The following is a 25,907-nucleotide window of genomic DNA, read 5'->3' on the forward strand; positions in this document are numbered from 1 at the left end:
TGAGGCAGAAGCCAGTCCATCCTGTGTGATCCCAAGAGCCTCAACTCTCCTGCCTCACCCTAGGCCTGCCCCTGCTGTCCCGGCCCTCTTAGACCACTCCCTCCCTCAAGGGAGAAGCTCACAGGACTGAGGTCAAGTGCCCACTCAGAGCCCACGTGCCCCCTTCTAGACCCTAGAATCCAAGTGGCCTGAGGCCGCACAGGCCTCTTTCCCGTTGGGCACAGCCCTAGGCAGGAGGAAAGCTCACGAGGCTGTCCACCAGGCTCTGTGTAGGAGGGGCTGGATCAGGATGTGGGAAGGAAAGGCGGCCCCCTGCTGGCCCTCCCCAACCCATTGTGCTCCAGGAATGAACCCAAGGATTTGGATCTGGTCTTCCACAACCTGAAGAAGGTTTATTTGTCATGGTGAGACATTTTAAATTTATCTATTTGCTAGTTTGACGTCTGACTTTTAACCCTTTAGACAGGGGATCCGTGGCCTTCCATCCACATTCCTGCCCTAAGCCCCACAAATGTTAGTGTGGACCAGGCAGAAGCAGGCTTCAGAGGCTAACTTAAGAAGCCCCTGTAGGGAAATGACCACACACACATACACACACACACACATACAAACACGCAACTACAGGTCTTTGGCTCTTGTATATGACAACTGGGATGGTCACTGTGCTCATGATCAGGGCCATGAAGGATTACTTCCTAGTAATTTATGATCATGCCTGCTCGGGTAAAGTGTTGAGGTGTTGTGTGTGTCTGTGTGTGTGTGGTGTGTGTGTAGTGGGGAGGGGGGAGCAAAAGGTGGGGGGCCTGTACGTAGACACTGGCCAGAATTAGATCCACCTCTTCGGGGTTAGGGGACACGACTGTGGCGCCTCACACACAGGTAAACACACAAACACACACACAGGAGGGAGGAGCAAGATGGCGGAGGAGCAGGAGACTAAATATCATCGGGTCCCAGGAGTTGAGCAGGATAGTTATCAAACCGTTCTGAACACCGACAGACTCAACAGGAGATGGAAGAGAAGAAGAGCAGCAATTCTAGGAACAGAAAAGCGACCACTTTCTGGAAGGTAGGACGTGCGGAGAAGTGAATCCGAGGGGACATACGGGAAGAGAGACTGAGGGGGAGGGGCCGGCTCCCGGCAAGCGGTGGAGCAGCAGAGCACAAAATCGGGACTTATACAAGTCGCCTCCACTGAGGGACATCGCTGCAGAGGCTAAGCAGGGGGTGGATCCCTCGTGGAGACAGTGTGGTCTCAGATCGCATGGGCTCACAGAAACACCAGGGGTGTCTGAGTGTGGCAGAGCTCCCAGGTATCAGAGAGGGGAAGCCGCTGCGACAGAGCCAAGGAGGGGTTCTCAGCTCGGGGTTACCTTAAACCATGATCCAAGGCACAGTGGGGCCACTGCTCTTCGAGCAGGGACCCCACAAGTGGCAGATCCGGGAAAACCCCCGCCTTTCTCCTCCGGGAGAAGCAGTGTGGGAGCAGCATGGCGGGAATCTGCTGGGTTTGGAGACTCCAAACAGGGCCGTGCACTAGAGACAGAAACGCTCGGTCACAGGCCGGATGAGCACAAGTGCGGCCGGAGACCAGGGAGACGGGAGGGACTGACAGCTTTTCTCTGAGGCGCACTGAGGAGTGGAGCCCCCAACTCTCAGCTCTTCCGGTGAGATACAGGGCGGCCGCCATCTTCATTCCCGTCCTCCAAAGTGGTACGGAAAGCGATCAGGGAACAAAAGCTCCTGAGAGCGAACCCTTAGCCCGGCCCCTGGCAAGGGCGGTGCAATTCCGCCTCGGGCAAAGACATCTGAGAGTCACCAACAGGCTACTGACCCAGAAGATCAGCACCAACATCCAGCCAAAGACCAAGTTCACCGATCAACCATCAACAAAAGCTGCGGAAATGTGTAAGCCTGATGATTCACAGACCTGTACCCCTGGGGAAAATAATACATTATATGTTAATAAAAAAATTTTTTAATAAAACATTAAAAAGCTTGCTTCAAACTTAAGCTACTTCACATAGTAAATAAATTATGTAAATCTTAAAAAAAAAGCGCGCACACACACACACACAGACATGCATACAAAAACACATACAGACCACACATACACACAGACACACACAATATGGATCATATTACTTCCAGGGGCCACCCCAGCCCCAGACCCACCCAGCTCCAGACTGGGCTAGGCCGTGATAAAGGTCATATCTCAATTGACCAGCCTCAGACTTTCCTTTCTTCCGCTGCCTCCCACCACCAGTTTTGACCCATTAGGATGACTACATAAAAAGTTGTCCATCTTTTGTTGGCCCCAAAAGCAGTACAGTGTGATACAGATATGGGCTGTATCACCTTAGACATGCATGTGGGGGTGACAGGGGACCCCGTCCAAGGTTGATGCCAGCGGAAAGCCCCAGCCCCAGCCCCACCCAGCTCCAGACTGGGCTAGGCTGTGATAAAGGTCATATCTCAATTGTCATTACCAGGGCCATGAATGACAATGAACCCAGCCTGGAACCCTTTCTTCTGAGGTCCTCATTGGCAGCACACCCCTCAGGCCCACCATGTGCCCCTGGGTTTAGAGATTCTTGAACCCAAGCTGCTTGCTATGGGTTCATGCAGGCAAGAAGGTGGATGAGGGGAGGGACCCTCTGGCCCTGGTGATGGGAGAGTTGGCCTAGACAGCCCATCGCAGCCTGGCCTGCAGCTCCCCGGGCTCCTTGCAGAAAGATGGCCAAGAGTCTTTCTCCCTGAGTCCCAGCCTCGCTCCCACCTGCTCCAGCCCCTCCTCGCCCGGATCCACTGTGCAAATACAGGGCCACCGCCGACTGTGGGAACAGTAAATCTTCCCTCACTCTTTTATTCATGCCCTCACCTCTGCAGACAGTGCTGAGGAAAAACAAACCCCACAAAATCCCTGCGGGCTCCAGCAGTCTGGCAGTCTCTTCTTTGCTCTTCTCTGATCCCCTCCGGATGGCAGAGGCTGGAGAAGAGGCCTACCGGCCTCCCAGGGGGACGATGGCACCCCTCTTCACCTCCCCCAGTGGTGCTCGCTGAGCCCTGTATCTGCTCTGGGGAGCAGAAATCAGTGAGACCTGGGGAAACTGGGAAATTATTATTCATGGCTTCCAGGAGCAGCACTCTATCAACCTCACCTGCCCAGCCTCCCCAGACTGCAGGAGAGCTTCCGGGCCTGGGAGCACCAGGCTGGTGAGGTGAAGTCCCGCTGCCCCAGCCACCATCTGAGGAATGGCCGCAGGGAAGGAGGGGCATCCCTGGCAGCCGGGCCGAGGCAGCATCTGCACAGCAGTCCAGCCCTCCAGAATTTCCAGGAAACTTCTCTTCCTCCAAATCTGGGGTCACCAGGGCAGGTTTCTTTTAAGTCCAGTCAGACTGAAGGGGGACTGGAGGCACAGTCCAGAAAGCCCCCACTTTCCTGGAGACTGAAGGGGGCCGAGGGGCACTAGGTTTCACAGAATGCCTTTCATAAATACAGTGGACTTGGCAGGACCCACTGTCATTTGCCCAGACAGCGGTTTCTGGGGACATGGGGCTTTCGGAGTTAAAACCAGGAGCATTTTAGGCAAACTGGGAAGATAGGGTCACCCTGAGGGGCCGTGGGAAAGGATTCTCCCTCCATGGGACTGGTGACATGGCCAGGGGCAGAGGACAGCTGGGACAAAAGCTGCCTGTTAAGGGTTCTACTAACCAAAACCTTTCCTCACCCCTCCTCCTCATGCACAGGGAGAGTCTGGGGAGCAGAGAGGGTCCTGAGGCCAGTTTAGGAGCTGTCAAGAGAGAGGGGACAGAAGGAAAGTGTCCGTGGTCTTTGTGAGAGGGAGAAAATTCCTTCACCATCTTTCGGAGCTGGGGCCCCTGAGGCTCTACACGGAGTCTCGGGTGTCAGGAAGGAGCTGGGGAGGACTTGATACACTGGAGGTCATGGGCCTCCACCTATCCTGGAACCTTGACCCCGATACACACAAACACTGGACAGACAGGCATGGGGAAAATAATTGCCTGGTGTGGTCCCCACCCCCATCAGGATCCCGAGGGCAAGCCTCAAGGGAGAGCACGGGAAGTGCTGTCCTGGTGTGGGCCTGAGGAGCCAGAACGTGCTTGCTCCGTCACATCTGCCCCGCACCACCCCGAGGTGCTCTCCACGGTGGGGCAGGTGTCTCCAGAGGTAACAGAGGTTTGAGTTAAAGCTGAGGGGGAAGATCCGTGGAGACCACCTGACCCAGGCTCCCTGTTGGACAGGTGGGAGACCAAGTTCAAGGGAGGCAGAGTCCCTTACTCAGGGCAGCACGCTCTTAAGGGGTTGGAGGCCCAGACTGGGGCTCTGCTCCATCAGATGCCCCAGCCAAAGATCCATTAGAAGGGAGGAGGCTCGGAAGGTAAGCCCAGGCCCGTGAAAGCCCCCGCTTTCCTGGAGCCCACACTTCGCTCTGAGAGAGGCACACGAGTGGGAGATCAGCGTCGTCTGGAGCCAGGGCTGCTCTCTCCATTTTGAGTCCCCAGCTTGGGCTGTTCCAGCACCAACTCCAGGCAGAAACCTTCCAGCAGATTGCCCGGGACTGCTTTGCCCGAGGGCCTCTGGAGCCCTGGGCTGTAAGTCTACAGTTGTACTGCCTGCTCCACGTCTCACTTTCCAGGTCTCGGAATATGTAAGAAAGACCAGCCTTGCCCTCAGAAGTAGGAGTTCCTCCCCATCTGCTACTAGGAACCTTCTAGAGGTGGTGGTATTTAAGACAGCTTAAACAGCCATTAACAACCCTGAACGCCAGTCGGTTAGCAGGAAGCAGAGTCCCAAGGGTGAGGCTCACCCAAGGAGTGCGTCCTGATGTGTCTGAGTCGAGAGATGGGGGGTATCCGGAGCCCAAGGCTGGGAGAGGCTGAAGAGTAGCAGCAGGTGGAACTGGGCTCTCTCTTGAGGAGCCAGGAGGGTCCTAAGTGCATGGCCAGGAGAGCACAGAGCACCCAAAACAGTGGGAGGGCTGGGGGAAATCTGCTCCTGGCAGCTCCAGTACCAGCTTTTAGCACTTCCAGCACTTCCAGCTTTGTCGTTTTACGGGTGAGCCCAGCACTTCCAAAAGTAAAATGTAAGAAAGAGCCTGGGAAAGGTTCCCGAGGAATGGCAGGGCTGCCCCTTCGTTCACAGCAACCTTTCTAGGAAAAGCAGGACTCCACAGAAGGTCTGACGAGGGGAGAGAGAGCCTGCACCCGCACGGTACCCTCCAGCCCCCGAAAGCATGGAGAAGGAGTAGACGAGCAAAGGAGGAGACCCTGGGCAGGGCAGCCAGGAGCGACCTGCTGGGGAAGTCCCAGGGGGCTTGCCAGCTCTGCTCAGGCAGGTGGGACGCAGACCCCTTTGACAGGAGAGGCAGGTTTCCTGCACAGAAACGCCCTGACTTATTCCACGAGAAGCCCTTGGAGCTCCCTTAGCAATTACTGCTTCGCCATGTAGCTTTGTGCCTGACTGGCCACTATAATTTATTGCAAATCAGTCTCATCACTCCAATAAGGCAGTCGGCTTCTCTACCTCTGAATGCAGCTGGGCACCCAGCTGGTCCCGCATTAAAATCCTTCTGGACCTGAATCTTCCCACCTTTCCTTGCCCCCCATCTCTATCCCGGCACTCGGGCAGCTGGCCCAGGAGAGCAGGACTAGCCCCCACGGACACGCCTCCTCACCATCTGAAGAGCTACATCAGCAGGTGCAGACAACTAAGTGCAGGCGGAGCCTTGGAGTCTACAGACCCGACTGGTCCCCTGGCAAAAGATACCAGCAGCTTCTGTCGGGAAACAGGGAACTGCTATTAGCAAATTCTCTAATCAGGGTTCTCTTTATCGTCCTCCTGTGGAAGATACTCATTTGTAAGGTTTAAGGCAGACCGTGAAAATCACGGAGAACTGGAAATCTGTAAGAATATTGCCAGAGAAGGGTCTCTGGCAGGAGCCCCTTCATTTCCCAGGTTCTGCTTTACTTCACCTATAAACAACAGGGGCCACAATGCCTCCGTGCAGGCAAGCAACTCAGCTGTGTTCTGGGCGGCACTGGACCTTTCGCTCATCCACATGCAGAACAGGGGTGCGGAGGCAGAGCGAAAAGCCCCGGGCTTCCCTGGCACCTACTTGTGGCGGGTCTTGGGGGAAATACTCAATCCTTCCGAATGGATTTTCTTGCCCGTAAAGTGGCCGCAGTGATAATGATATCTTCGCGGCCAAGATATTATGAGATCTAAGTGAGATACACATGAACAGTGTCGATAAACTGGAATATCCCACTGTTCCTGGTTATTAACCGACTCTAATGACTGTGATAAATAAAAACCTCCCTTCGAATAAGCCAAGGCTTCCGGGTGACACGAGAAACACCAAGAAGATCACCGCTGATGGATTTGTTGGTAACTCTTCCCTGCCCAGAGTGATCAGCTGCCCCGAGGCTGCCTCTGGGGAGGGGGACTTAGAAGAGTCAGGGAGTAAACGCTCGAGCTCAGAGAAGTGGCTGGAGGACCACGAACACAGGGTGAGGCAATCTGCCCCCCACTAGGGCCTCCCCGTGCTGCTCCTGGGGTTTGAGAGCAGACTCAGCAACCCCCTCCCAGGTAACAGAGCCACAGTAAACTGAGGCCCCTCAGTTTTAGTGCACTTTATGGAAAGGGAGCAGACCCTCCAGGGGAAAAAAAAAAAAAAAAACGCTGATAAACTCACAAAAAAGTTGTGTTATTGCTAAACGCTCATTGCATTTCCTTGGGTAAGCAACATAAAAAATTCATTGCAGTTTTTAGAAACAAGATGCCAAGTGTATTTTAATTGCTAGGGGGGAGAGAGTCAGGGAGAAGCTGAACCAGGAAAATGCTAACTGGGCATAAACTGAGAAAGAAATCTCCCCAAGACGGGAGGCCCAGTGCTGAGAACGGAGCTCAGGAGACACAGGTCTTGGGAAGCCAGGCCCTCCTAAGATAGCAATGACTTAATGGCTCTCAGGCTTGCGGCTGTAGCCCACCCAGAGAGCTGGGGCTTTCTGCTGTAGATCATGTGGTGTGGACTTAAGAAATGTAAAAAATTAAATAAGTGAATGCCAAAATTCTAGAAAGATGAGCAGGAGTCCCGTTCTAGAGCTTTAACATGTATAGGAGGAAAATTAAAATTCCATATCTTAGCATGTGTATGTGAGAGAGAGACAGACAGACAGACAGACAGAAAGAGAGACTGAGAATGAGAGGCAGACCTAGATGAAACATCATTTCACTTTAATACAACACGCCTTGGACCAGTTCACGGAACTGTCATTTATAAACCAACACCCTATCCCAGTGCCAACCAGAGCATTCTTACAGGGCTCCCGCCCCCCCCCCGCCCCCCACAGGGCCAGTCAGAGCCAGGAGGGAACAGGCAGTAGGTGAGAAAGACTACAGAGTGGGGAGGGTCCTTGACTCCATGGGCTTGGCCCTGCCTTGAGCCAGGGGCTCCTCTAGGGCGGCACCTGCCCCACAGGAGAGCACACGGAGAGAGTGGTCGAAGGGCGTCCCTGAGCATCCTCCCAAAAGATGTGCACGAGGTGGGGGGGGCAGAAGGGCAGGCACAGAGCTGCTGCCAGTAGCCTGTTGCTCTCCCATTCCTTCCCGACCCACTCCCGACCCCCCCACCTCCCAGCCCAGCCCCACCCACTCTCCTGTTACGAGCAAGGCTGGCCCACAGGTGGTGACTGTCTTGTGTGGTAGGAGGTCCCGTGCCTTCGGCATCTGAGGCTGCCGCTTCTCCTCCACCTAGTGGACCTGCCAGAGACCCAGGAAGCATGAGGCTGCGTGCAGCACTGGGGGAGGGAGTCCTAGGCTGACAGAGGAAGGAGCCAGACCCGCAGCGTGGCCCCACCACCTATTAGCCCAGTAACGTTTACTGTAGTAAATCACTTGACCATTCGGAGCCTTGATTTCTACTTCTATCAAATGCAGCTAAATATACCTGCTTCTCATGGTTTTCTGAAAGGCCTGAATGAGGAGGTGGGTGCCTGTGTCCCCTGTTGACTCTAAAATGTATTCCCTACCTGTGCCTGTGCCCAGCCTTGCAGAAAGAGGCGTTTCTTCATCACGCCCTGCACTTGTAAAGCTCTTCATACATGTAACCCATTTCGTACACATTCTCCTGCTTGGCCCTCCCACCGAACGGATGGTCAAGAGCCTTGCCGGGTGTCGCACAAGAATTAATCCCTTGCTGAACCCAAGATGCTAAATGCCACGCTCTCTCCAGAGTGCAGGGAATGCCGGCATTCCTCACCACTGTAGAAACCAGGAGTAAACCCGCATATGAACAACACGCAGACCGCTGGCTGGAGGCCTAGAGCCAGAGCCGAGTAGCCACTGCTCAGTCTGGCCTCATTCACTCAACACAGGAGCCGTCAAGGCAGCCACGGTGCTATTACCAGGAAACTGAAGCTTGCCAAGGTTAGCGATTTGCCAAAGCTCACAGTAAATGGCGGATCTGAGCTACAAAGCCAGGTGTACTCGAACCTCATGAACACTTAAATCCATAAAAATCCGATGGATTCAGTGTTACAAGCATCACTTCCTCCTCCCACTCTCGGGACCATTCCCCAGCCCCAAGCAGGGCCCAGGCCTAAGAGGTGAGGGTCCCAGTTTCCCAGGGCTGGGTCCTTTACAAACCCACCCATCCTTGCCCCCACACTCACCCTCACAATGTCATGGATCCAGTCCAGGAACTCAGCAACCTTGGCGTAGACGCCCGGGTGATTGGGCTCCGCACAGCCACGGCCCCAGCTCACCACCCCCACCAAGTGCCAGGTGCCCCTGTCCAGGCACACCAGGGGCCCCCCGCTATCACCCTGAGGGCATGGAGACACAAAGAAAGAGGCATTTAGTCCTTCCTGCTGGAGGGAACAGTGCCTCTGTTCCTGGTCCCTGCTGCTTCCAGCATGGGATCTCCGCTTGCCTCACCCCTTCATAAATCCTTATCACACGACTCGACATGCCTAAGCACTCCTGCTTCTAGAGAGGCTGCTCAGAGCAGAGGTCAAGACACCGTAGGTCCCCCCGTTCCCCCCAACACCACCACGGTCCCCCTCTGTGCTGTACCTGACACGCATCAGCCCTCCCATCCACGTAGCCAGCACACAGCATGCGGGGGGTGAGCGCCCCACTATACATGCAGGAGCTGTTGCAGAGCTCGGTGCTGAGCAGGGGCACCAGCGTGTCCTGGAGCGTATCTGAGTTGTGGGCTGCAGGAGGTACACATGGAGAAGGAGGGACACAGAGCCAGGCCGCGGGGCACAAAGCAAGGCCAGGAAGACACAACAACAAGAGGGAAGGTGATTAGGGGCCCTGGAGGCATCAGACCCATAGAGGGGAGCCCAAGGTGGGATCTGTGGACCCTGGGAAGGAAACCTGGGTCCATCAGACATAAGAGTGAAGAGGAGTAGAACTCACACACACACACCCCCAAACACTGAAGCCTCCTGGGATGGAGGGCAGGGGTGTCAAGCACCTGGCTTCAGGGGATACTCAGGGAGTGTTCTCCCAGAAAGACCCAGGCCAGGGAGACCAGGGCTCCTAGGTCTTACCAACAGTGATGCCAGAGAAAAAGGGAGTGGGCACCACCATTTGGCTGGGGGAGGTGGAGGTGGGAGATAGAGGGGCCTCACCTTGGCCAGAAGGTCCCCCACCCCTATTTTTCCCAGGGCCCTGGGAGCTGACTCACTGTGGCTTGGGTTGGTGTGGCCCCAGCCAGACACCCAGCACTGTGATCCCCTTGGAAAATCTTGCTTCTCGGCTGGCAGGCACACAGCACCCACGGTGTCTGTGGAGAAGCAGGTGGTCCTGGGTCCCACTTGGGCTTAGTTTCCTTTCCCCACCTCCTCACCCTCAGGCTGGGGGAAGAACCAGGGCAGGCAGGTCCTCTCAGTCCCTCTCAAACAGTCCTGGCTCCCCGCCTCCACCAGCCAGTTCTCCTGTAAGGTTGTGCAGGTCGTGCACTGCACCATATTGGCACAGAGGTCACCACTGACACAGAGGATGATGTATAAACCACCGTGTGCCTGGTGCCTTCTAGGTTGGGCAATGGACACCCTGCACAGACCTAACCTGGGGAATGAGGGAAAATGGGAATTCCTTCTGGGCGTTTGTGCCCAACTTCTCCTAATGAGGACTCATTTTGCATTTTCCTTAGGGTATTGGATCCCTCTTGGGGCACTGTTTCCAAAAGTGTGTGGCAAGTCCTACAGGGACTTGGGCCCAAACTTGTTCTAAAGTAGCACACAGACACGCTGATGATAAAATAAACACTGAGTCCCATGGGGGAAAGGATTCCCTTCTCAGGGCTCTTTCCACCTCCGCAAGAGCAGCCAAGAGAAAGATTCCCTCCAGTGCCATTCTGGGGCTCCCCAGTCCTGCCAGCCTCCACCTAAACATGGAGAGCGCAGGCCCAGGCGCGGCGGGTCTGCAGAGGGCAGCAAGCTGGAGCCTCAGCGCTATCTTGTTTTCTCTCTGTGTTTCTACGGTTGTTACCTATTCACCACAAGTAATACGGGTTCTCTGGTTCAGTCATAACTTAAAGCTCCCCTTTCAAATATTACTGGAGTCATTCTAGAAATATTAACTGCTGAGCCAAAGTTCAGGGAGTACACATGCGTGGTAATATTCGTGAGGGGCATGCAGCAACAGCTGCGATTTGGGAAACCCAAGGCTACATGGTGGTGATGGGAGGGAGGAGCACAGAGTGTGTGTCCGCATGTGCACCTGTGCATGAGTGTGTACGCATGGGAGCATGTGTGCACGTGTGTGCTTGTGCATGAATGTGTACGCATGGGAGCATGTGCGTGTGTTTACTTGCATGAAGATGGCATGAACGAGTGTGTGCGTGTGTGAGCGCGTGCGTGTGTGTGTTTGTTGGTGAGGAGGCAGGCACCCATGCATGCTACGGCCAGGGCTGGGGGTTTGAGAGCCGCTGCCGGAGAGAAGCCGGACCCCGGAGTCAGGCTCGGGAACAGTTTGCTGAGAGATCTTGTAGAGTCACTTTCCTCACTAAACCCTGTGCTCCTTCCCTGTTTATACCTGCTTCATCTACCTGTCAGGGTTAGACAGAAGGAAAGACATTTGGGAAAATAAAGCTTAGTAACTGCGACATGTCCCACGGTGGCTGGGACCTGGGGCCAGCCTGGGGTCGGGGCAGAGCAGCGCATGGGGAGATGGAACACTGAGGAAGCTCTGCCAGGTACTTTGAGGCAAGTCCCTCTTGCAGCCCAGCTATGCGGGAGGCCAGAACCTTCGCCCCAAGAAAGCCCACACACGTTGCTGCATGCTTAGGTCCAGGTAATGCCCAAGATCACTGTGGTCATCCAATGAACTGAACGTGTTAATGTCTACAGTACTAGGAGGGAACCTCAGAAATGAGCTCACTCCTCAGGCCCTAGCTACCACACCACCCCCCCCACCAACCTCCACCCCAGGGCCTGCCTCCCTCCCCACAGCCTGCGCTTGCTCGGGCCAGGTCAGTGCCTCACCTGAGAAGTTGAGTGGCGTCCAGAGCCGCAGGAGGGCGATGTCATAGTCGTGAGTCTGGCTGCTGTAGAGAGGGTGGGGGACAATCCTCTCCACCACAGCCCCCTGGTGAGGCCTGACGGCACTGTGGCTGACCAGCCCCACGTGGACCCGCCAGCTGGACAGGCGGGGTACCCTAGAACGGCACACAGGAGCCATGCTGAGCCCAGGGAAGGATGGGGTTCACAAGACTGACCTAAATGAGGTGGCAGTTGGGGGAAGCTGGCCAGAGAAACCATTTGTGGCTGCCCCCATCACCAGGCTGGGAGCTCCCAGAACCCAGGCTCCACGCCTCCTAGTATCCTTGCAGCAGCTGGCAAGATACTGGGCATGCAGTAGGTGCTCCATAAATGCTCTAGACCGGCCAGAGAAGTAAGACAGTGTGGGAGACCTACAACTCCCACCCTCTCTGTCCTGAATAACGCTCCTCCGTGTTTTATAACAGACATCAAAGGGGCTTGTGTGATATGCTAACTGCGAATCAGAAAAACCATGAGTCCTGTCTCTCCACCTACTGCGATCGTGGGGAAGTCGCCTCACCGCTCCCAGCCTCCGTCCCCAGCTTGTAAAATGAGGAGTACGCTATCTGCCCCACCCGCCGCCGGAAGGAGATGTCCAAAGAGCTCATTCACTCGTCATTCATTCCTACATCCTACACCGCTCCAAGCTGTAGTTATGAAGCACTTATTATCTGCCAGGACTGTCCTCGGCCAGAGGGACATGGCCACGGGAAAATCAACACAGAGACTCAGTGGTAAACAAGACTGAGAGTGTCAGTCCCCACGGAGCTCCCGGTCTAAAGGGTAAGCAAGACATTAAGCCAATAATTACATGGAAGGTGATTTAATTACATTAAACATTAAGAAGCACAGAGTGCTGTGAATGGGAAAGCCTTTGAAAAACTTCCAAACTGAGTAAACATAAAGAAGCAATCTTTGTGTTATCGCCGCTATTTGCACAGAGCTGTTCCCGGCAGGGACCGGGGAGAACTGCGCCATGCACACCCCTCAGAATGGACGTGGGGAGGCAGACCGTCCGACGGACGTGAACATGTTATACGGGACATACCGCGGGCCAAACAGAAAAGGCCGCTGAGGCGCCCTCTTGGCCCGCGGCCCCGAGACTTGCCTGTGCACGCAGTGAGCGGCCGTCACCACCCAGTGGGGTGCCACCACGGAGGCCCCGCACGTGTGCCGGGAGCCCAGGGCCACACTGGCCTGCCAGGGCCAGCGCCCAGGAGCCACGGCCTGCCCGCCAACTATCCGGGAGGCCAGGGGCCTCGCCCCACATGCTGCAAACAGAGAAGCACAGGGGAGATGGTTAGCCAGAAGACAGGTGGGTGTCTGCATGGTCCTAACCCTCGGGGAGTGTGGCCCAGTGGAGACAGCTCTCATTTATTACTCCTGGCCCTGAGTTTGGGGGACAGGATGGTTCAAGTGTCAATTACACATCTGTCTGCCCCATCAGGCTACAAGCTCACTGAGAGCTGTGACCATGTCTACATTGTCCTTGGAGCCCCGACACCTCATAAAAAGCCTGTTCCATGGGAGGAGCCGAAATGTTGGTGTATGGATGGATGCACAGATATATGGAGAAATACAGATTATCGGGGGCACGGGGTCAGACAAAAGGAGCTCCACAGACTGTCTCCCATGTGGCCCCTAGTTTGCCCCCTTCCTTAGTCTCCTGAAGGTGCTAACTGGTTAGCAGCCAACAGTAATCCCTTTGGGGCTCTCCAGATGAAGGGGGGCGGGAGCTTCAGAAGTCAAGGCAAGTAGTCCCACGAGGCGAAGCCAATCATCCGCCCAGATCAGTGACTGGTGGGGGACAGGACAGGGGCTTGGTCAGGGCTCTGTTGGGGCAGAACAGTGTCTGCAAGAAGGGGACCAGCAGGCAGAGGGGCAGGTGGGCAAGGAACCCCACCCCAGACCCACACTAAGGACGGGGGTAGACTCCCTCCTCCCACTGCCACCTTCCTGGACATGCCTGGATATGACTCACCAGAGCATCTGAGGGAAACGATTTGGCCGGAAGCACAGCTGTTCCTACAAAGCAGAGGTGGCAGCAGGAGGCTGGGCAGGGGCCCACCCAAGGACTTGGAGGGAGGCCAGGGGCAGTCATCAGGTGCAGACAGAGGAGGCCTCTGGTGCAGCCCCCATCTGCATCCTGCCTGCCTCCCAGCCCTGGGCCCCTCCTCATTAGCAGCTCTCCAGGACAGCGTTCTACTCCGCCTCATCACCCCAGGAGGTCATGGCCCTTGAGGGTGGTCTTGGGCAGGGCCCAAAGTTACAAATCCGGTATCTGTAGATGGGAAGTCCAGCTGTGCCTACTAAGGACCCCAGAACAAACATGTGTCTGGTGGATGGATAAGGGAGCGAAGGAAGAAGGCGCACGTCACCCCACGCCCCTCCTGGGCTTCCTCTATTCTCTCTCCAACCCCTTCTTGCTCTCCTCTCTCCCTCCTTCTTCCAAGCAAAACTTCAATTTCTGCTGGACCCAAACCCTCTTGTCTCTCTTACCCATCTCAGGCCCCGGCGGCCCAATGCCACAATCCCTCTCATATCCCAAACCCTCAGGGCCCTGGCTCCCTGACAGAGTCAGTTCCACTCACGTGAACTGAGTTTGTGATTTCTGACTGGGAAACGCTCCTGGGTCCCATCTCACACAGCCAATGTCTTCACCCCCAGGCTCCCACAACAGGAAGATTTTTGCTGAACAGTTCACCAGAAGGGACATACTCAGCCTCCTGAGAAGTCCTACCTGGGCTGCCACACTTCCTCCAGGAAGCCCTCCAGTCTGGGAGGGAGCTGAGCAAACCGCTGTGAGCTGTTGAGCTTGATGTCAGACAGGTTCACTCCCTTGAGGTGAGTGAGTCTTGGCAGAAAAGGGGAACAGAACAGGAGGAAACTGGTTGACGCTGCAGCACGGAGATGGCAATAATCATGACCAAGATGTGCCTGAGATGCCGTTCCCCCAGCAGTACACGGAGCAAGACTGACAATGACCTCTTCTAGGATCCATATTTGTTAAAGAGCAGGGATGCTCAAAGGAGAGAAACAAGCTGAGGTCCCATCATGCCCAGAGGGCAGGAGACGGCCAAAATGACCTCTTGTCAGTTCCTGAGCACTTGGACGGGACAGGCAGATAGAGGTCTCTGCCTCCCTTTTCCCCTCCACCCTCACTGGGCCCCAAGCCTGCCCCCACCCCTTACCTGAGATGCCCCAGGCTCTGGCAGATCCGCACCCCCAGGGCAGGGTTCCAGCCCTCGTGGCAGACCAGGAGCCAGTCTGGCCGTGCTCTCACCTGTGCTTCCAGCAGGAAGTCCTCGCTGTTTATTCTGAAAGATACTGAAGGTACCGCATGAAGTCACATCCTACCTCCTGTGGGGCGGAGGGACAGGCTGGGCAGGGGGAGCTGGACCTGGCCATGGGGGTCCTAAAGAGACCTCAAGACAGCATCTGGGTCACCCAGTGTCGGGCTCCCTGTCCCCCGGGGCATCAGGCCAGTTCTGAGAACAAAAGAACCCCTATTTATAGTGCTGCGTTCCAGTTTGGTGTTTAACCAAGTGCTTTTAAATGTGCTGTCACCTGTTGTCATGGCAACCCCCCAGGGGGTGAGTATGACCACCCTTCCATGCTGCAGAGGGACCACTAAGGCAGGGAGGGTAAGGGACCTGCCCCAGATCACAGAGTCTGTGCATGATGGATCCAGGACTATGTCCAGTCTTCCGGTTTCAAATCTTGTGATCATCCTAATGATGGTTACCGCTGAGCCTCTGCCTTCTTCAGGCTCTGTGCTAGGCTCTTTTACCCATTAGCTCATATTATTCTTACAACTTCATGTGGCAAATAGTGGTATCTCCATTTTGTAGAGAAGGAAATAGGAGTTCCAAGAAGCAGTGTGTCCAAGGTCGCATAACTAGCAAAAGGCAGGCCCCATGCTAATAACTGTAACTTGGGTAACTGATTCCAGCCCCCGCCTGGGAGCTAATCTTCTGATCCTCGACTCAGGTTTGGCAAGGAGAAGACAACATGAAGCAAGTTTCCCCGCCGGCTACACACCGGCTCCCCACACGCACCTGTTCCCCCTTCCCCATCCTCCTGGCTCACTCTGCCTCAGACGGCAAGTTGCCATCCCTCCTCCCAGCCTGGGCTCCTGGCTGTGCCCACGTAGGGATCAAGACCGTCCCCAGGGAGTGCTGAAAGCTCCAAATCCGAGATGGATTTTCAAAGCTGAACCACATCACTCCCTTCCCACCAGAGGAGGAGCCCCCACTGCTGGCAGTGATGTCAGGGCACTTCGTTCTGGTTCCCTTCCCCCGGCCAGAAGTGGGGATCCCAGAGCCAAGAAGGGGCTCAGGGCAGGTGGGGGTGGTCTGTAGTCTTGGGGGCGTGGCCCACCTGTTGTGGACAGCGTGGGGAGCAGGGCTTCTGCACCGCTGGCCTCAGAGCAGCTCAAAGGGATCTCCTCCTGCTGCAGGGTCCCAGGAGTGGGCTGAGAGGTCGTCGGCCGCAGATACAGCACTTCGGAGGACAAGGACAGGAGAGGGTCACAGAGAAGAGGCTAGGAAAGGGGAGGGATTCCCACATGAGAGGGCCAAGGGGCAGAACAAGACCCCTGCACCAGAGGGAGACCAAAGCAGCTGCCTGGGGACGCGCCCTCAACCACCCAGCCTCGGGCAGGTCCCCACCTAACACACTAAGAGGCACAGCTCTCTCTCCCCGTCTGTCTCTATCTCTCTCTCTCTGACTGGGAAAGATTTCTAGAGACAGTTCGACTTCGGCCTCCATGGCTCAGCCATTCAAGTACCTTCCACTTCCCACTGCAAGACTAGAGCCTTCTGGACGCAGAGCCTAACTCCCTCCTGCTGCGGTCCCACCCCCGACCCCTTCTCCCCTGTGGGCAGTCCAGGGGAAAGGAGAAAGATGGGTCCTGGCTGCCTTTTACAGCTGCTTGTCTCTTCCCGCAAGGACCCCCCCAGACCCCAGTCTTTGCCCCCCCCCCCCGGAGCACAGAAGGGTCCCGACACTGACCGAGAAGCCAGGAGCCGACGCTCACACCAGCCAGCAGCGCCAACGCTCCCAGCCCCGCACAGCAGCGCTGTCCTGCACTCCGGCATCCTGCCAGAGAGGCTGCGGGAGAGGGGAGGGCAGGTCTGTGTGCCTGGCCCCTGCCTGCCAGCCTCCCTCTGCCCGAGGCTCCACCGTGGGGCTAGACAGCCATGGGGCTACAGCAGGAGCTGCACCCCCCCCGAGCTTGCCCGCCTCCCCTTGCCCCATGCCCACAAGGCCCACAGAGCCCACTCAACCCCCAAACTAGACACAGAGCAAAAGCAGGTCTGGGATAAACCGGGGGATAAACTCGCCATCGGTCACTGGGCGTTCTCTCAAGAAGGGTCTAAGGAATGTAGGAAGATTACCCATTCGCTGTCCCCACCCTGTCATTCCCCTATAGCCCAGTCCGGCCTACTGGGGTGCTGCTGGGCTTCAGGCCTCCGCAGTGGGTCTCTCGGCTTTGCTTGGAAGTTCTTGGGTCCTGGGCCCTCCTTTGCATACTGAGCCTCCATGTGGGTTTGGCCATCCGGCATCAGGCTCTGGGGAAATAACCGTTGGTCCCTTGGGACCCCCACACCAAGGAGAGAAGCTCTAGCCCCTACAAGACCCCACTCTCTAACCTTGGCTGTGCACTCACTGCCTTTTTTTCATCTTAGTGACTCTGTGTGTTCCCACTGATGCCCCCCCACCAGACCCTCTCTACTCTCCTGGAGCCCCTAGCCCTGCCCCCCTTATTCTCACACAGCCCATAAGTACCAGAGCCTGTATTCAAACCCAGACCCAGCGCTCCTCACCATTCCCTCCCCTGGCCTCCTGCAACCATCAAGGATGCCCGCTGAGGGCAGCCAGAATAGCTCAGTTGGGAGAGCGTCAGACTGAAGGATGCCCTCTGAGTCTCTCAGCATCCCTCCTCAAGCCTCTAAATCCCAGCTTTCTTCATTACCTCCTGTCTCAGAGGAAGAAGTCCCCCTGCCCAATTCACCGTCCATTCATTTACCCAGTAAATAAGACTTAGCCCAAGTGCTTCTGGGTGGCTCAGTGGGTTAAGCTTCTGCCTTCAGCTCAGGTCATGATCTCAGGGTCCTGGGATCGAGCCCCACATCGGGCTACCTGCTCAGTGGGGAGCCTGCTTTCCCCCCTCTCTCTCTCTGCCTGCCTCTCTGCCTGCTTGGGATCTCTGTCTTCAAATAAATGAATAAACCTTTTAAAATAAATAAATAAATAAGACTTAGCCCAAGTGCTAGGCCACAATGGAGGACAAGGTAGGGAGCTCAAAAGAAATCAACATGGAAAAATTCCAAGAATAAAATTACTATCTGCATGTTCAGTTTTTAAAAATTATTGTTATGTTATGTCAGTCACCATACAGTACATTATTAGTTTTTGTCGTAGTGTTCCATGATTCACTGTGTAACACCCACTGCTCCATGCAACCCGTGCCCTCCTTAATACCCATCGCCAGGCTCACCCATCCCCCCACCACTCTCCCCTCTGAAACCCTCAGTTTGTTTCCTAGAGTCCACAGTCTCTCATGGTTTGTCTCCCCCTCTGATTTCCCTCCCTTCATTTTTCCCTTCCTTCTCCTAATGTCCTCCATGCTATTCCTTATGTTCCACAAATAAGTGAAATCATATGAAAATCGTCTTTCTATGTTTGACTTATTTCACTTAGCATAATCTCCTCCAGTCCCGTCCATGTTGATGCAAATGGTGGGTATTCATCCTTTCTGATGACTGAGTAATATTCCATTGTATATATGGACCACATCTTCTTTATCCATTCCTCTGTTGAAGGACATCTGGGCTCCTTCCAGTTTGGCTATTGTGGACATTGCTGCTATGAACATTGGGGTGCATATGTCTAAAATGAAAACTTATGATCATACAAAAACTTATATGTATATAATGTTCATAGTAGCTTTATCTGTAATAGCTAAAAAGTAGGAACAAGTCAGGTGTCCTTCACTGGATGAATGACATCACCCATCGTAATACATCCATACCAAGGACATACCAAGGAATAAAGAAAAAGGAATGAACTATTGACACGTGGGACAATGTGGGTAAATTTCCAGAGAATTATGTCAAGTGAAAAAAAAGCCGGTCTCAGAAGTTTACATACTGTATGATTCCATTTATATAACATTCTTATAGCAATAGCATTAAAGAAATGAAGACAGATTCCTGGTTGCCAGGAGTTAAGGAGGGATGGGATTGGAAGGGAAGTAGGTGTGGCTACCCAAAAGGCAAGAGGAGGGATCCTTGGGGGATAGGAATGTTCTGTATCTTGACTTTATCAATGTCAATATTGTCGTGATATTGTACTGGAGTTTTACAAGATGTTAGCACTCGGAGGAAAAGGGTACAGGTGAGATTATTTCTTATAAGTGCATGTGCATCTACAATTACCCCCAAATAAGTTTAATTTAATTTAAAAAAAAAACCTTTAAGAACCAAACAAATAAAAAAAAATAAAATTAGTTAAAAAATAACAATAAGGGGCACCTGGGTGGCTCAGTGGGTTAAGCCTCTGCCTTTGGCTCAGGTCATGATCTCAGGGTCCTGGAATCGAGCCCCATATTGAGCTCTCTGCTCGGCCGGGAGCCTGCTTCCCCCGCCTCTGCCTGACTCTCTGCCTACTTGTGAGCTCTCTCTCTCTCTGTCAAATAAATAAATAAAACCTTTAAATAATAATAATAATATAAAGTAAAATTATTACTGAAATAATAAAGTAAAATAAATCAACATGAACACTCCCCAACTGCCCCTAGAGAATTTGCAGTCGAGTCCTGACACGTTAAAAAAAGGCAGAACATGTTAAGTGACAGAAGAAAGCAGGAGAGCTTCTCACTGGGAGATCAAAACAGGCTTCCTAGAAAAGGCAGCCTGAGACGGTCCCTCCTAGATGAGCTGGGCTTACACAGACATCCATGGGCACCGGGGGAAGAGGCAAAGGCACGGGGTTCAGAAAGCACAGAGCAGAGTGAGCCGCAAGGCTGCGAGACGCTCACGTGCCATGAAGAAGAGTAACGGGAAAGAAGATCTTGGAAGAAACCCCAGACCAGCAATGCAAATCTCGGTCTGCAGCCTCTTACGTGAGCTGAACTCAGCTCCTCTCCAAACTTCAGTCTCTAGCATCTGATTTCCACTCACTGTCCACGCCGCAGCAATCCTCCTCCAATTCCAAATGAGCAAGCTGACCCCCTCTTTAAGGACCCAATGAATCTTTCTACTCTTTAAGAAGAATCCAAAGTCCGAAGGCACCGCCTACAAAATCCTCTGAGCTCTCGCCCTTCCTCACCTCTCCATTCCCACCGCCAGCATGACGCCCTCCGCAGTGGAACTCGGTCCTAGGAACACACACGCCAGTCTTCTGGGCCCTCACGCGCCCTCACACCACAGAGACTTTGCCTCTGCTGTCCTTCTACCCGCGTCGCTGACTCGTAAGACCCAGCTTAGACGTCACTTCTCCAAGAAGCTTTCTTCTCTATGAGGCACCTGTTGTGTCCCTATATTGCGCTCATTTACTTCTCTTTCTCTCTGCCCTTCCTCACTGGTCTAGGCTCCCAGAGCCCAGCTCAGGGCCTGCCACAAAATGGGAATTCAGTTAATGTACATTGAGGAGGAAGGGAGACAGGTAGGGAGGCCACAAATATTATATGACCAAAAGGGTTTTATAAGTTATAAAGCACAGTGCAAACGCTAAGTATCATAATAATATTAATAAGAAATAGGGGGCGCCTGGGTGGCTCAGTGGGTTAAGCCTCTGCCTTCAGCTCAGGTCATGATCCCAGAATCCTGGGATCGAGTCCTATATGAGGCTCCTTGCTAGGTGGGAAGTCTGCTTCTCCCTCTCCCACTCCCCCTGCATGTGTTCTCACACACTCTCTCTGTCAAATAAATAAATAAAATCTTTAAAAAAAAAAAAGATTCTTTCTCTCTCCCTCCCCTTCAGCCCCTCCCTGCACCTCCTCACCCGCACGGGCACATGCACTCTCTCTCTCTCCAAAAAAAAAAAAGTTAATAAGACTTGTCTCCTCTGAAGACCACAACTTACCCTGTTAAGACCCAGAGTGATACCCAATGATCATAAAAACCTGAAACACTGGGCGCTTGGGTGGCTCAGTGGGTTAAAGCCTCTGCCTTTGGCTCAGGTCATGATCTCAGGGTCCTGAAATAGAGCCCCACATCGGGCTCTCTGCTCCGTGGAGAGCCTGCCTCCTCCTCCCTCTGCCTGCCTCCCTGCCTACTTGTGATCTCTCTCTCTCTACCAAATAAATAAATAAAATCTTAAAAAAAAAAAGGGTGGGGGGCGCCTGGGTGGCTCAGTGGGTTAAGCCGCTGCCTTCGGCTCAGGTCATGATCTCAGGGTCCTGGGATCGAGTCCTGCATCGGGCTCTTCTGCTCAGTGGGGAGCCTGCTTCCCTCTCTCTCTCTCTGCCTGCCTTTCCATCTACTTGTGATTTCTGTCAAATAAATAAATAAAATCTTAAAAAAAAAAAAACTAAAAAAACCCTGAAACACTGACTCCAAGACAATGTTGGTTTAGGTGGGATTTCCTTCCGTCAGATAGAATGTTCCTGTCACATTCCTCAGTCTGGCCTTTGTGTTCCATAGAACGTCCTCATGCTCCTGACCCTCTGGCTAGGAGGATAAAAGGTCTTTGAAGACTCACCCAGATCAGTCACTTCTAAATCACCCTGGAAATCGTTCTACCAGACCCGTGAACACCCTTGCCAGCTCAGCTCGCAAGTAGGGCAGCAGCCCAAAATTCCGTATGAAGCAAGACACCACCCCTACCTACCTCCGTTCCCCTCCCCTGCCCTCCCCTCTACCAGTTAAGGCCCAGGACAGGTAGGGCTGGTCCTCCCACCAACAGGGCTTGCTGCTCCACAAGAAACATGGGGTCTTGGCTTGCCCCTCACCATAGACACTCCTTCTTGGGTCCAGAGATGAGGCTCAAGGGCAAGAGCAATGAGACTGGAGAACCACAGGCTTGTTAGAGTCAGTCAGGCACCCATAAGAAAGCATGGAAGTGACAACGGCATTTGGGGTTTGGGTTTCTCCTCTAGGAACGTGGTTTCTCTTGAACGGATGTCCTTCTGAGCAAAGAGGCAATGCTTGGTCTGGAGAGAATTCCAGGGCATGGCCAGGCTTCCTCCTGTCTCAGTATCAAGGGAGCTTGGCTTTCAGTTCAGCTCCTGGACTAACTGGCCTCACCCAGGAGTTGCTCTACCTCCAGACCCATGAGCTCATCAGTAGCCTGGAACGACGGGCCATCATGGAGCAGGACCTCCTGGTCCTCTCTTTGAGTACAAGTTCAGTGTAATAATGACTTGCTAAGCTCTGTCTATATGCAAAACACCTGGATAGGCCTATGGGGGACGGGAGAGACTAACAGTCAGTCCCTGGGGACAAACATTAGCCACACAGGGTCCCCTCTAGGATCTAGCCCTTGTGCAGAGCTGCCAGACGGGGCTCTTTCCACCTGCCTAGAAGCCCAAGTGTGGGGGCAGGGAGAGAGGAAGAGAAAAAGAGAGAGAGGCCAGGTCAGGGATGGCAGACGTACATACGGCCTTACCATTCAGGTCAGTGGCACTGATGTAAACCCTCGGGGTCTCTAGGCAGGGTTCTGCTCCTGTTCTTGGATCAGCATCGATCAAACAGCCCAGCCCGCTTGGTCAGAGGATGAGGTCTCCCTAGTTCACATATGCCCCTCCCTTTATCCTCCCCCTACACACACACACATACAGACATGCTCCAGAGAGACAATAAATCTGCTCAGAACCATGAATAAACCCCTTGTTGCAGGAAAGGGGGCCAAGGGCTGGGCTGGGCTGGGCAGCCTCAGCCCCTCCCATCTGCTAACTAGAAGCTTAGAAACAGAGGAAAAGGTTACAGGGAGGAGGGGAGGCCAGTGACTGTTGCTTAGCAACCAGGTCCCTTGTGCCCAACAGTGTGCCCCATGCATGCTAGCACAATCCCCCTTCCTGCTGACAGGGTTGTATGAGAAGGACTGATATCCGCATCTGTGGAAATGCTTCCGAGCCCTCTAGATTATACCTCCTCTCTGTGTGGGCTGGCCTTCCCAGCAGCCTGGGGCTGTCACCGTGCTGCAATGGGGGAGATAACGAGGAATCTTTGCCGTTTCTCTCCTCAGGGATGCACTTGTCACCCCAATGCTGGGGAAATAGGGGCCTCTCCCCCCGGCTTTCCTGGGGGCCAGTCACTGCAGGAGCCCTCAGCGCTCCCTTGCTTCAAAGCACAAAGCGGCCCAGCTGAGCCCAGGGTGGGCTGAACACACCTGGGAGCCGCATCTCTTCAGGGAGGCAGAACAGGTGCCAGGGAAGAAAAAGGCTTGTGTGGTCTCCCCTCCTCCGAACGCTCAAGGATCCCTCAGATGGAACGGTTAAGAATATGGGCCTTGGAAGCCGGGCCTTCATCTAACCCCCGTTCTGCCCCTTCCCTTACACGGCCTCACGTGTAAGATGAGGATAACAGGACCCACCTCCTAGGGCTGATGCTGGAACCGAATGAGATATCGAGTATAACCCTCCTAGCCGGGCATGCAGCGTGGAAAAGACCCAGTAACTGTCGGCTGCCGGCATTATTATCACTGTTGAAGCTCGTGACACGGGCTCTGCCTCTGCCCTCTGCTTCCCTCAGACGCTCAGTCAGCTCTGAGCTTGTGGTAGGCACACAGAGCTCCCCACACTTCCAACACGATAGAGACACGAAGGTCAGCTCTGCATCACTGAAACAGGAGGAGAGAGTTGGTGGCTCGGGCTGAGACTCCCCGGGCTAGGCTCAGAGATCTCCTAAAACAAATACCCCCAGCCTACAAGCAGGCATACTTGCTGTGTGTTCCAGAACCGGTCTGGGCACAGACGATGAATAAGTCACCAGCTAGGAAACGGCAAGCTGCGAGAAGACACGGGAACAGACACAAGTAAGTGAAAAGTGAATTAACAAGGGCATAAACACAGGGGTATAGGCAGACAAAGGAAGAGCTGGCTCCTTTGCCCGGAGGACACAGAGAAAGCACCAGAGGAGAGGAGACATCTAAGCTGTGATTAAGAAATGAGAACGCAATCATATAGAAGGGCATTCCAAATATACTATAGGTGATGTCAGTGAAAATGCCAGAGTAAAGACCTCCAAAAATTTCTCCATTAGAGCAAGGAGAAAGCAGACAAAAATTTGTCAGAGTCAAATTTTTAAAAGTCTGGAAATTAACCAAAGGCTCACAGCAATATAGAAAGTGTTTATTCAAGGAGAATGACACAATCTCGGTAAGAACAATGATCTTTGTGGCATTTTAATTTGTTGTAATTCCATCGAGGTCTCTCTTAGAAACCAACATCCCTCAATCGCTAGGAAAACCAGCAGCCTAACAGCAACAGGTAGAACGGGTCTGGAGTTCCTTCAGAGCCTCCTCTCCAGAGAGCTGCCATTATTTGAAATGTCCAGAAAATCCCTTTTGTGAGACTGTTTTAATTTGACTGGACTCTGAGCCCAACAGCATATTACCAGGAGGGAACTCACAACTCTCAAATTTTCCCTGACGAGGGCAGTGTTTGGACCCCACATCTTGCGCTTCCAACTTTTCAGACTTCTGCCTGAAGGACGGGCTCCCCCAGTGCCTAGTTCTGGGAGGGAATGGAGCTTGCATGCCTGATAACCGCTGTAAGGTCTGAGCACCGTATTCATCTTAGAACCCTTCAAAGTTATAAACTTAGGGACTATAGTTTATAACACTGCAGTATATAATTAAAATTTGCTAAGGGTATATAACTTAAATGTTCTCACCAAAAAGGACGTAAATAAATTTGGGGGGGGGGGAATAGATGTGTTAATGAACTAGAGGAGAAGAAAGAACCCTTTCGCAACACACATAGACATCGAATCATTAAGATGTACACTTGAATTTTACAATCACAATTTTGTTGATCATAAATCTCCAAAAAGCTGGGAAGGAAAAAAAAAAAAAAAAGAGTGTGTCTTAGAGTAAACCGGGACTGGCCTCTCTCTGGCCATCCTTCTCTGCTTTGCTACCTGAGAAGGCTCCCCGGTCTCTCTCTACTCCTTTCCTTCTAGGTGAGCTATTCTGAGTCCGCTGGCTGTTTCCCTGGTCCGGAGAGAATACCCATCTCCAGCATAAGGCAGAGGGGCCTATCGTGCAAACTTTAAGGAGGGACTCACTGGTAAGCAGAGTGTCAGTCCCTGAATACCCTAAGAGTGATGCCTCCTTAAATTTTGTTCCTTGGGGGCACTATCTGGAACCAACGGGAGCATGAACCCTCTGCATGAAGGCCCTGGGAGCTCTATTTTTACCATGGTGATTCATATGTAGGCTCATTTTTTAAATTTTTTAATTTTTTTCAATTTTTATTTTTTTAAGCTCATTTTAGTCCTGACCCTTCCCCCTTACTTTCTGCCCCCTGACAAATCCCTGACTCCCAGGACCATGTCTACGGATAAGCCTCGCCTCCTGAATGTTGAAATTTTGCTTTCTCTCCTCCTTCGGTCACTCTTCCCCAAAACAAGAAGGGCCTTTTTCAGCGGTCCTTCGGGGAGATCTCTCTGTTGTTGTATTTCTCCTCTATCCAAATGGAAATGCTTGAGTTCAAGTTATATAGAATTCTCAGACTTAACAAAGTTTGATGAAAGAATCTATCATTTATGCCACAGGAAGTTGGAGGCCATCCAAACCCAGGTCCCCTGACATCTGGTGTGGGGTTTTCTCCCATTCCTACCACACATACACACCCCGCAAGTCACCTATTCACAGAACATGCAGGCTCTGGGAAGAAATCCCGTCTATGGACCTGCTCTGGCCAGTGCCTGCAGAGTTCCAGCCTCCTCGCGATGCTCCCTTCCCGTCTGCCGGTAGACGACAGCTCCGGCCCTCCTTTGTGGATTTAAGCCTGCCCATGATCCTCCCTTTCCGACTGCAGGCCCTACAGATTTCGGACGTGCTTGCATGGCCCCCATAGTCATTCACTCTTTCTCTCCCAGAGAAAGGGAGTTTGGTGCTCTCGGTGGAGGTCATGAGAGCAGGCGTGGAACGAGATGCAGGATAGAGATTCTTAACAGCTCTGTACAACCCCTCAGTGCTGTCCATTCCCCTCTTCACCTTCCTCTCTACCAAGAACGCATCTCTTGCTCTCAGACCCTATCTGTTGCATAGTGCATCTGTATATACAATATCCCCAGGTCCCCTCAAACAAGTCCCAGCCCCTCCCAGTTGGGTTTGGACCACCACACTGGGGTTAATTCAAGCCACCAGACCCT

The 25,907-nt window shown here is 53.5% G+C and overlaps 1 protein-coding gene across 1 annotated transcript; it reads right to left on the reverse strand.

The window, feature by feature from the left end:
- Positions 1 to 7,729: 7,729 nt before the first annotated feature.
- TMPRSS5 (transmembrane serine protease 5) lies at positions 7,730 to 19,937 on the reverse strand. The gene is made up of 13 exons (XM_044260171.1): positions 19,915 to 19,937; positions 17,030 to 17,175; positions 16,594 to 16,692; positions 15,961 to 16,083; positions 14,772 to 14,907; positions 14,321 to 14,434; positions 13,562 to 13,605; positions 12,689 to 12,851; positions 11,524 to 11,696; positions 9,723 to 9,821; positions 9,101 to 9,243; positions 8,698 to 8,850; positions 7,730 to 7,786 (listed from the first exon to the last, which is right to left on the reverse strand). Exons 1-13 carry the CDS (start codon positions 19,935 to 19,937, stop codon positions 7,778 to 7,780), a joined length of 1,425 nt encoding a protein of 474 aa, XP_044116106.1. The 3' UTR covers positions 7,730 to 7,777.
- Between the last annotated feature and the right edge of the window lie 5,970 nt (positions 19,938 to 25,907).

Source organism: Neovison vison, chromosome 7, assembly GCF_020171115.1.
Source record: "Neovison vison isolate M4711 chromosome 7, ASM_NN_V1, whole genome shotgun sequence".
Lineage (NCBI taxonomy): Eukaryota > Metazoa > Chordata > Mammalia > Carnivora > Mustelidae > Neogale > Neogale vison.